The 11,367-nt window shown below is 37.5% G+C and overlaps 1 protein-coding gene across 2 annotated transcripts in view; it reads right to left on the bottom strand.

Annotated features, from left to right (window-relative positions):
- Window positions 1-468: 468 nt before the first annotated feature.
- The window catches only part of arhgap46a (Rho GTPase activating protein 46a), a 46,509-nt gene continuing 35,610 nt past the window's right edge, over window positions 469-11,367 (bottom strand). For both annotated transcript variants that reach the window (XM_077203465.1, XM_077203466.1), the window contains 7 exons: window positions 8,527-9,151; window positions 7,620-7,712; window positions 5,525-5,598; window positions 5,240-5,439; window positions 2,293-2,384; window positions 2,007-2,176; window positions 469-1,909 (listed from right to left, as the gene is read on the bottom strand). In XM_077203465.1, the coding sequence (XP_077059580.1) occupies window positions 1,715-1,909; window positions 2,007-2,176; window positions 2,293-2,384; window positions 5,240-5,439; window positions 5,525-5,598; window positions 7,620-7,712; window positions 8,527-9,151 (1,449 nt within the window). In that variant the 3' untranslated portion in view covers window positions 469-1,714. The remainder of the gene's footprint in view (window positions 1,910-2,006; window positions 2,177-2,292; window positions 2,385-5,239; window positions 5,440-5,524; window positions 5,599-7,619; window positions 7,713-8,526; window positions 9,152-11,367) is intronic.

Here is an 11,367-nt window from a genome sequence, read left to right as displayed (position 1 = left end):
ATATAAAGACGTCTGGGAGCTTTGTTGTGATTCACACAGGCATCATTTTTAATACATTACCCTTCAAAAGTTTGCATCCATTAGATTTTTTTTAAAGGACATTTATAATGTTTTTTTTTAATAAATATTCAGAGAATCCTGAACATTTGTTTTATCATGAACCCACAAAAATATTATGCAGCACAACTGATTTACATAGTATCATTTCTGAAGGATCATGTGACACTCAAGACTGGAGTAATGATGCTGAAAATTCAGCTTTGCCTTCACAGGAGTAAATTACATATTAAAATATAAATAAATAAATGTAGCCTTGGTGAGCGTAAGAGACTCATTTGAAAAACATAAAAAAATGTTTACCATCCCCAAACTTTTGAACAGTAGTCTATTTATATAATGTAACATTATATAGGTATTATGTATAGAGCCTAATTTTACTAAACCCCACGAATAATGAATAAACAAAAATCACATCTTTGTGAAACTTTATTATACTTATTCCTCAACATCCATTTCACACAAAATACACACACAATCCAAAGGTTGTATAGAATATTTTGATCATACACAATTAGTCTATAGCACAGAATACTAAATACAAAAGTATTTAGATACTTAGAAACTCACCACCACTCAGTTCCATTTATAAGCAACATCAGTAAAATAAGCAGCACTAATTACAATCTTTATTTACATACAAAGACTCACAAAGAACATGAATACACAAAGGGTATACCTGTCTTTTTAGATAAGCCATGGTTTTTATTTAGTCTTTTCCAAGATTTTACATTTTAATTCTTCAAAGGCTTTTTTTTTTACAGGGATCAAACAATGGCATATAATTTCATTATCACTTTATATATTTAATTAATTTACAAATTTTTTTTAAGTAGTATTTCCAAATGGTATGTATGAGGCTGTGGACTTCCAATGGGAGCTGGAAATACAATTTCACGACTGGACAATTTCGCATAAATTACATTCCTGATTATCAGGGAGTAGCAGTTTCTTTAAAAAAAAATTCATAAAATAGAAAACTTTCACTTCTTAAAATACTGTATATTATTGGACAGAGTATGAAAAAGTCACACTCAATCTAACAAAAGCTATTTTTTTCTTTTATATAGATACTAAGAACTAAGAACAAATACAACGTTTATAAATTTGTCCTGTACATAACAGATGACCTTTTCTTTAAAATCCACAAAGATACTGGACAAACAAAATAAAGTTTTCTTACAGCCTGTCACTATGACTAACTATACAACACAAGCAGACAGCGTTTGAGTGCTCACAAAGCAATGCATCCATGCAAGTTACTTTTAACTTTGAACCTTGCAATGCACATTAACGTATGTACCACTAACAATTTGTGAACATCACAACTGAAGATGTGCCTGTTTTTAATGCATTTCTTGAACATGCAAAGAACTTAAGATAAACATTGAAGGAAATGACATTTCTGCCATGTTACCATCAATTTCACTTGTCTTTATATCGAGGAAGGGGGCAGAACACACCTAACTAACAAAACCAACAGTGACGTTGTGGAGAGTTTTCCAGTTAAAATATAAACACATTTTTCATAAACAATCATCCTTAAAAGTGTACTTTTGTCTAAGATTTTGCCTAGTTTTTATCCATATTGTCATATTTGTAAGAAGGTTGGTTGTGTATCACTGAATCATGTGCTGCCAGTGAGACCTAAAGAACTTTAAACAATGCCCTCAATGAAGCTTGTGTCCAGATGTACAATAAGCATTCGCAGAAAAGACATCTCCTTGCGGGTGTTTTCGAATATGACACGGGGGTCGTCCGACTGGCAGCGAAGGCAATTAGGAGCCATTACCATTGCAAGGTTGTTTACGTCCATTTTAGTGACTGCAACATTCGTAGGCTGAGCAAAAACCTGAGGAAGACATGGGACATACATAAGTGAAATAAGACTTTTTTTGTGCATTTGAAAGCATTTCTGCCCATTGTGTGTGTTTGAGTGTTGTGGCTACCTGTAGGAAGTGGATGAAGTAGCACAACACCATCTGGTTGAGCTCAGGCAGCAACTGCACCACGCTGATGGCTGCCACAGGATCATCATAGTTACTGACACACTCCTTGTAGAAACTCATAGGGATAAGAGGCTCTTCCAGTTCACGGTACCAGAGCTTCATCAGAGAGGCTGAGGAAAACATTAGTATAAGATGTTAAAACATGTCTGGTATTTTATTGGAATGCCAGTAAATATTGTCTTTGGCTACGTAATATTCTTATAAATGCATGAGAACAGTTACTCACCAGGAACGTTAGGGTCTGACAAATTTTCAGGAATCCTCCACTGGTCCACCTGTAGCTTCAGTGCATTAACTTCATCAATGTCACCAGGGACCCTGTAGGAGGAAATTCTAATGTTACACTCGAGAACCACCAGAGGGAGACAGCACACCATAATTATGCATGAACTAGTGAGTTGAGCAAAATTGTATGTCCCTCAGTTAGTCTTTCGCATCCATAAGTTATGCAATTTCCCTCCCAAGAGATAAATATATGACACTAGGGGGAATCTATTTTGAAACTGCAGTTTGCCAAGCAACAAGCTACTCATTACCTGACATGTTTAAAAGGAGAGTTTGATCATTCTTGCCTTTTGGCTCAAACTAAATCAATCAATACTAGGTACATGCTAAGGATGCTAAGGACATACATTAGCCCAGCTAAAGTGCATAGGTTTAATCCTAACATCCCAGATAATTGCATAAATGTAAAGAGAAAATTGGCATTGTATGTTTCACTGTATGTGGGAATGTAGAAAGTTGTAGGTGTTCTGGAAGGATATTCTTGAGGTGATCTGGAACCTAAATTGTGTCTATTGCATACTATTTTCGACAAAATAAAAAAAGTGATTTGCAGATATTTTTTATCTTTTGCTGTAGTGTGTCAGTAGGAAATATCAGTTTACATTTTCAAACATTCCTTTTGCCATTAATTGAAATAATCCAGCGAGATTTTTGTATGCACTGTATGAGTTTTTTTGTATGTTTTGTATGAGTCTGTCTGTGATTACATGAAGAAACAGAAAAAAACTGAGACAGACTAAATCTAGAAGAACAGTGGCAACGTCTGCAAACGAAGAACCTGAAGAAACCTGCCTCCAAAGCTACAGTGCTGTGTAAAGCTTTAGGCACTTGTGTAAAAATGCTGTCAAGTGAGGATGCTTTCAAAATGAAAGTCACAAATAGTTTCATTTATCAATTAACTTCTATTTACTAAATCAAATCCATATTTGGTGTGACCACCCCTGTGTTTAAAACAGCTTTTGCCCAGGTACACCTGCACATAGTTTTTCAGGTAGATTTGCGGGCAGGTTTCTTCAAGCGTCTTGGGAGACGTTGCAACAGTTCTTCTGGATTTAGTCTGCTTTTATTTTTTTCTGTTTCTTCATGTAATCTCAGACGGACTCGATGATGGTGAGATCAGATTTCCGTGTGGATCAGATCATACCGGCTGTAGTCAGACTCCTTGTGCATACAAAAAGCTCACTGGATTATTACAATTAATGGCAAAAGGAATGTTTGGAAATGTAATTATGATATTTCCTACTGACATTACAGCAAAAGATATAAATAACTGGCCTAAAACCATTTTTTGTGTGAAAATACTAACATGCCTAATACTTTTGCACAGGACTGTATATCCAGTAAGGGTTGATGTAACTGCAAAAACAGGCAACAAAACATAGATTTCAGTTTAATACAAGCTAAACGTGTTATTGCTTTAGCATGGAAAAGTATTCAAAAGCATTATTCGAACGGTAATTGTTTCTCATGGGATAGTAAGGTATTTTCAACATTTACAGGGGCCAGTATGTGAATTTATTGCCGTCCGAATTCAGAATGTCAGTGTTTTTCTCCCACCACCCGCGTAAAAATCCTTGGCCGAATTACCTACTGGTTTTTGACAAACACCAAGGTCGTGTGGTGATTTAATTGCTGTCCGAAATCCACATCTCTGAGCTTACAAAAAGAGATCACTTTAAAATTCACTGTTTAAATCCTTTTTGATCACTGTCGAGCACCTTACTTATGATAACTGTTGTGCTTAACTGTAATCTGCATGCATTTTAAAGATGTACACTTTTATTACTGAAATGCTGGAAAGTATTTACAAGAACAATATTTCATCACCGCTCCACCACAGCGAACACAAAGGAGGAAGAGAAAAAAGCGCTATAACTATACAATTACAAAATACAGAGTTGAAAAAAGGGAGTGTTTGATTAGTTTAAATGTGTAGTTAACTACACTACTGTCACCATTAGGCTCATTGACTTTCAGTTTGTTTTGATTTCTCACGTGTTTCCCTGTCAGTGTTTCCCGCCACAATCACCTTCCTCACAGCTGCCTGTCCTTAATTGCTATCATCATTGTGTATTTAAGTTCCTGCCTGTCTTCTGTTCAGTGTCCGGTATTGTTCGTGTGATACACACTTTGTGTTCGTGTGATACACACTCGTGTGATACACACTTTGTGTTCGTGTGATACACACTCTGTGTTCGTGTGATACACACTCTGTGTTCGTGTGATACACACTCTGTGTTCGTGTGATACACATTCTGTGTTCGTGTGATACACACTCTGTGTTCGTGTGATACACACTCGTGTGATACACACTTTGTGTTCGTGTGATACACACTCTGTGTTCGTGTGAAACACACTCTGTGTTCGTGTGATACACACTCTGTGTTCGTGTGATACACACTCTGTTCGTGTGATACAAACTGTTCGTATGATACACACTCTGTGTTCGTGTGATACTGTTTTTGTGATACACACTCTGTGTTTGTGTGATACACGCTGTCAAACCTGTTCGCCTGTCTTCCGTGCAAGTATTATTAAAGAAAGTGTTTTAAACTACTTTCATCTCCATCTTCCTTCAACCAACCCATAACAACTACAAGTTACGCTGGAGATTTTAAAGGGCACCAAGTCCTTTTAAATAAATTAACAAAGTGATGATATGATTTATTTTTGCTTTCAGAGTGAAAACAAGCAATTAGTGTGAGAGTATTACATTTCTAAATTTCTAATAAAACTGTAAACTAATTAATACATACAAGTTTGGAGTCGCTAAGATTTTTTTTTTTATTAATACTTTTATTTAACTGTGCTAATGACACTTATTTACTTGTCAACACACTCATAGTAAAATATACTCTCTAGTTAGTAGAGAGTTAAGCAGGTCTTACCTGAATATCCCCTCAGTCTGAGCTCCACCCAGAGCCAGCACATACTGAGACAGCTGCACTTGCACCCATGGTAACTTCCTGTCTGGGAAGAGTTCACTCTGCCGCTCCATCACTTCCTCTAGAGAGCTGCCGAATAGTGAGGGGGTCATGATGGCACGTCGACTGTGGTCCACCTCTTCCAAGCTAGGCTTACGGAGACCCTTTACGAGAAATAGATGAATTGATATTTATTATCTTCTTTCTTAAACACCTGATTTTTCTTCGGTGTATTTGTTAAAAACCCACCTTTTTCCCTCCAGTGACCGCCACTTTCTGGAGCTTCCGGTAGCAGTACTTGGCATATGTGCTGATGGGAAGCGCTAGAGACAAAAAGACATCATCTATTCCTACTATTCTAAGATACAGGATCTGCACAGCCTAATCACTGACAGATTTACATCTAATGCATTAAAACCTGTTTTACAAGTTAAAAACTTTGAGAACTGAGTTAGTTTTCTTTGTCTGAAACGGAAGTTCCATATTGCTCTGTAATAGTTGTTGTGGCACCAGCGATCATGGGATCACAGCGGCACGTGGGGAGTAAAGCACTTCAAAATGAGTCACTTTTTTAACAGTGAATGAAAATGATTTGGTTCCATTAAAAGTGTGGAGGAGGAAATCCAGCCTGCACATTCTGTTAGTAGTGACTCATCAAATCAACATGTGAACTGGAGAAGAGGAAAAGACAGGGGTTTTCTACTAGGCTGTGTTTCATCAATGTGCTGTTTTGTCCTTCTGTTATGTAAGAGCCAAGGACTATAAAAGTAGACATTGCAGAACGTTTTCCATTACTTAGAATAAATTATATTAACAGATATGACTTGATGTCAGATTCTGAGAAACTCCAGACATGTAGAATTACTAATATTTATTGTACATTGAGAAATTTTGAATTTATAGCAGTCTGTGCTCCGTATTTTAGAGAAACGACAGCCTGACTCTTCAGGATTTCTCTGGTTTCACAGAAGAGCTTCATAACTCCAAAGATAAATCCATAGGGGGCATTTCTAATACCGTCACTGCAGGCTTTACGAATCTTAACTAAAGGAGCCAGATGGTAAAAACTTGTACGGCGATAAAAAGCATCTTTTCTGGAATGTGCCCCAAACTCGACACCCCTTCAGATTTATGGCAAACAGGTGACACACATGCGTGTTGACACAACCTCTTGTTCATTACCCCGCACCAGACTGCAATTATGTTTAATGAGAGATATTGCATCATAAATTTGCCCTTGATCTCTTTTTTTTTTTTTGGATTCCTTAACCTAAACAGTTCATTTACAGGGTAAACATACGGATTCTGCTTAATTCTGAATATTTTGCATGACTAATTGCTGGTGGTCCTGCTCTGAAGCAACAGCTTGCACTCATTTGAAATGAAAGGCAACAATAAAGTGAAGGAAAGCCAGAGGAAACAACAATCTTTTCAGAGGCCACAAATGAGACCACACAGATCTTTGTGGTGACTCCTTATGTCAGAGACATGAGTAAATTCCTTTTTACAGCGGTCCCGTCATCAGGGCATTCAGCATCCCAATAAACTCCACAGATGAGCCGGCCCTACTTACAGACCAGATCTAACCTTGAGAATCCACACATAGTGACTCACATCCATCTGCAGCACTATCTGTGAAGTCGACCCACTTATCTGGACATCTGCCCATCAGATCCAACAAAATGACTTACAATCATTGCAGGCCATGAGCCATATCCCGCTCCTTCAAGTGGCCAGTGGCTGGTGTTAGTCTAATGATCCTGTGACTACAGATGGCTCATGAGTAGTTCTGCAGCAGTGCCTGTGAGTCACTGTTATGCCATGCATGCATAGGCTATGTGCAGGCAGTGAAAATCAGTGTAAGGGATCCTCACTGTGGTCAATGCCAAGGCTATGTGTTGGCAGAAATCTGATGAGATCATCAGGACCAATCATTGTGGTAATACAGTAACAAGGTCAAAGTGTCGCCATATGGAGGTACAGTCATCTACTGATTTAGCAAACGTGATGCATACTGCCCGAGAGGGCTAATTAAAATAGTTTTATTGACCTGTCAAATAATCAATGTTGCTAATGCAGTGGGATGCACCCACAAATGAAGATCACTCAATATATATTTACAGAGACCTGCATACCAACATCTAATTCTTTATCAGTGTATAGAGGTACATTAAATCTCTAGTTGATCCATTACATATTCCAAATCTCTTAAAAATCTCTCAAATATCTATTTCAACAAACTTTCCTCTGAACAAAGTGACTGAGGTCAATTTATTATTTTTTTGGTTTCGTTACAAAATTTGTCTCAGATAAGGAAACAGCCATAGTAAAAAAAAAAACATACCTTCTGCTTCCTCCTCTGAGCTCTGTTTTCTCTTCTTCCTTGACTTTGAGTTCTTCTTCTTAATATCCTGCTGGTCCAGTATGTACAGGGTTACTGCAAAAGTAAACATTTATATATAAAAATAAAATAAAAATAAAACATTTATATATAAAATAGTGCTTTCATTTGATATATATTTTTTAGAATAAAATTTGTTAAATTATATGCAAAATTAATTAAATCACAATTAATTGCATGTTAAAAAAAAATTTAAGAAAAGTCCTGTATTTGATCAAATATACAGTAAAACTAATACTGTTAAATATTATTCAAATTTAAAATAACTGTTTCCAATTTTAATATATTTAAAATATATTCAAAGCTGAATTTCCAGCAGCCATTATTCTAGTCTTCAGTGTCACATGATACATCAGAAATCATTCTAATATGCTGATTTGGTGCTCAAGTAATATTTTCATTTTATTATCAATGTTGAAAAAAGTTTGCTGGTGGAAACCAGCCAACCAAAAACCTGGTGGGAACCAAAAAAATCTGGATTCTTTGATGATTATTATAAGAGTCCTTACTGTCAGTTTTGGTAGATTAATGAATCCTTGCTCAATAAAAGTTTTATTTCCTTTAAAAAAAAAAAATCAAACTGCCCCAAAAATTTGACTTTGACCTGCGGGGCTGTTGACAGGATGTGTTCTTTGCATTTTTAAGATGCCATACGTTTTAAAAATGTGTCTTGAGGACTTCTGTTCCATTCAGTTGTGTTCGTGTCACTGTTTTAGAACACAAGAATGTGTCCAGTGTGAACAACCTCTTGATGGTTTGACGAGACACATTGCCTGTAGCCTAGTGTACGGCTCAGTTAGCAAGATTATTTTATAATATTATTTGATTTTGAATTAACTGACAAACTCACTTTTTTTGTCATTGGTTGGCTCCAAGTGCCTCTGAATGTAGCCTTCCAGGTAGCAGCAGAACTTGGGTGAAGGAGCAAAGAAGGCGAGGCACACAGCCATAAGCTCCCAGCCTGCAGCCAGACTGCGTGGGCTGGTGTTGCCTGTGGTCTGCCTCACGAGCTGGACATAGAGCTCATCCCTCAGGCCCTGCATGCCCCAACACTTAGTGACAACTAGGAGAGCCGCATGCCGCCGGTCCAACCGTGAAGGTCGGTCTCCCATGTATGCCTGGACGAGCTTAAACATCTCGCAGGCTTCTTTGCGCACAGTGCGGTCGTTGGTCATCAGCATGGGTTTCTTGATGGAACCGCGGTTCCATGACAGCATGTTGGCGATGGAGACTCGACGGCGGAACAGGCCCTGGGTGTGCATGTTCAAGTGCTTGCTGGCCCAGTCGGCCATGTTGGAGTCTAGGGGTGGTGGCTGACGAAGGGTGGCGTAGGATAGCTGGTAAGCCCCACCATCACCTCCCTGTAAATTGGTATCGCTGGCTACGTGGCGATGAGGGCCAAGTGAGCCCGTTCTGTTGTCTACCATACCTTTCTTTCTGCTGTCCAACTGAACCTTTGGCTCCAGAGTTCCCGCCTACAGAGGAGGAGAAACACGGTGAGAACACAGGTATTCATAAAAAAATCTATTTCTCTACAGCTTCAGTTTGTTCCGACTGCCGTTTACAGAACTTGACCCTCTGTCCCTCTTTATGTTCTGCGATAATTGCAGGATCGGCACCTAAAATCGTAAATTAACACAAAAATCACAATAATCTCCATCAAACAACATGTAAAAAAAAAAAAAAAAATCCAATCCACTATAGATGAAGTATGACCAAACTCTGACATAAAAATCCTTCTACAGCAAGTCTTTTCTCCTTCTATGTCTCTAAAAAATAGTGCAAATCCAGCAATGGCCTCATTTTGATCCCTGGAGAAATTTTGTCCTGTAATAAGGTCCCTTATGCAGTCATTGCCTCTCTTGGTGTACGGAAAGCTGCATTCCTGTTACAAAATCTAGACACAACATGTGTGCCAACTTCACTTTTATACCAAATATAGAATATTTAGGACACTGTGGGTCAAATTGACATAATTCATAGAGTTCATTTAAGCAATTCAATTAGAGTTCACCTTTGTAGAAACAATGTGGGTCTATTAAAACCATACGGTTTTTATGTTTATGGTCAGTATTTTAATCAGTATTTATCAGTATTATTTAAGCATTACTTATTTACTAGATATATATTATTTACTAATGTTTTGAATTAGCTTTTATTTTTATATTTTCAGGTTTTAATTTAAATTTTCATACAGAAAAATATCTATTTAGATTTAATGTATTTTTATGTAACATTCAGTGATTTTAGTGCTTCAACTTGCACTTGTTTTATTTCAAATGGTTGCTAAGGCAACATTTCAAATTTTTGTTTAAGGTTTTTTAAGTTTTAGTTGTTCCTCTAATATTTATTTATAATTTTATTTCAGCTTTATTTCAATTAACAAAACACAATTTTTTAGTTTTAGTTAACAAAAACACCACTGTTATGGATGGATTCCCCATGATGACACAAGAAACAGAATCATAAAATATTTTCAGATTTTTTTTCTCTGTGTATTCACTATCATCTGCCAAAAGAAGCAGCACATTGAAATTGCCAGTGTGGTGAAATGGCTTATACACCAGGGAATGAGGTGACCTATGATGTCATCAGCTTATGGAACAATCCCCAGCAGGTTTCAAACCCCTATCGACTGCACCGTAGACACACAATTGGTCGGTGCAGTGACCACGCCTGTCCAGGACCCCACTGTCCCGTCTGTGTCAGCGATGCTACCATATGTGCCACAGTAGCCATCCTTCCTGCTCAATAGGTGTCGTGTTTTGCAGCTCCACTACGGTCTGGCATTTCACCCATTACCCTGGCAGTTCACTGCTGGACCTGGATTGAGTTGGGTTCGACGAGAGTAGATATCATCGCCTTTTTTAAATAGGTAATAAAAACGATCAGCACCTATAAGTCTTAAAGCCCTAAAATAATCCCTTTCATGTTTTCAGAGCTGATTGGATCGAAACCCAAGTAGCGAGGTTGAAAGCATTTGAGAAGTACGGTCCTCTGGGCGCCTGTCTGTTGAACAATGCAGATAGAATTCATCACTGAGGGAGGACATATTACAGCTTTGCTACGGGTCAGAGCGGCAGTAACCGTTCCTTTGAGTGAAATTATTGCCCTTAACTAGAATCATGTGCAGCAGAGGAATTACCTCTAACTTGCCTGACTGCAATGTTGAGTACAAAAGAGAAAGATGTTGTTATACTGCCTGTTGCCTCATTGTAATTTATGTTTTAGACTGAAATAACTAAGACTGATATTTTTCATCACTATTATGTTATAATGGCTGGTGTAAGGTGTACACAATACTCTGTTTCTAATACAGACCTCATGAAAAACTTCAACCAAAACAAAACGCTCTCCCAACAGTCCCACATAAAGATTAAACAAATAGCCTACTACGTCTGGTTTTTAATGATGCTGAAACTCAAGATCTGTGGAAAAGAAGTGTGTCAGAAGTTCATACACATATTTTCTAAAAGACTGCAAATCTCCATAAATAACAAGGGAAAAGCTACTCTCATGGAGGACGAGTAAATGTTAAGCTCATTATAAGTAAGTGATAGTTTACCAGAAGACTGCCAGTAACATTTTACAATAAATTGTTTTGGTTAATATTAGTTAATAGACATTAACATTAAAGAGATAGTTTCCCCCAACAATAAAGGTTTTATCATTTACTCATCGGTCCAAACCT

Source organism: Siphateles boraxobius, unplaced genomic scaffold, assembly GCF_051911475.1.
Source record: "Siphateles boraxobius isolate OS27281-9 unplaced genomic scaffold, OSU_SipBor_1 5, whole genome shotgun sequence".
In the NCBI taxonomy this organism is placed as follows: Eukaryota; Metazoa; Chordata; class Actinopteri; order Cypriniformes; family Leuciscidae; genus Siphateles; species Siphateles boraxobius.
The sequence above is the reverse complement of the archived record's forward strand: the minus strand, read 5'-3'. Positions and strand labels throughout refer to the sequence as shown.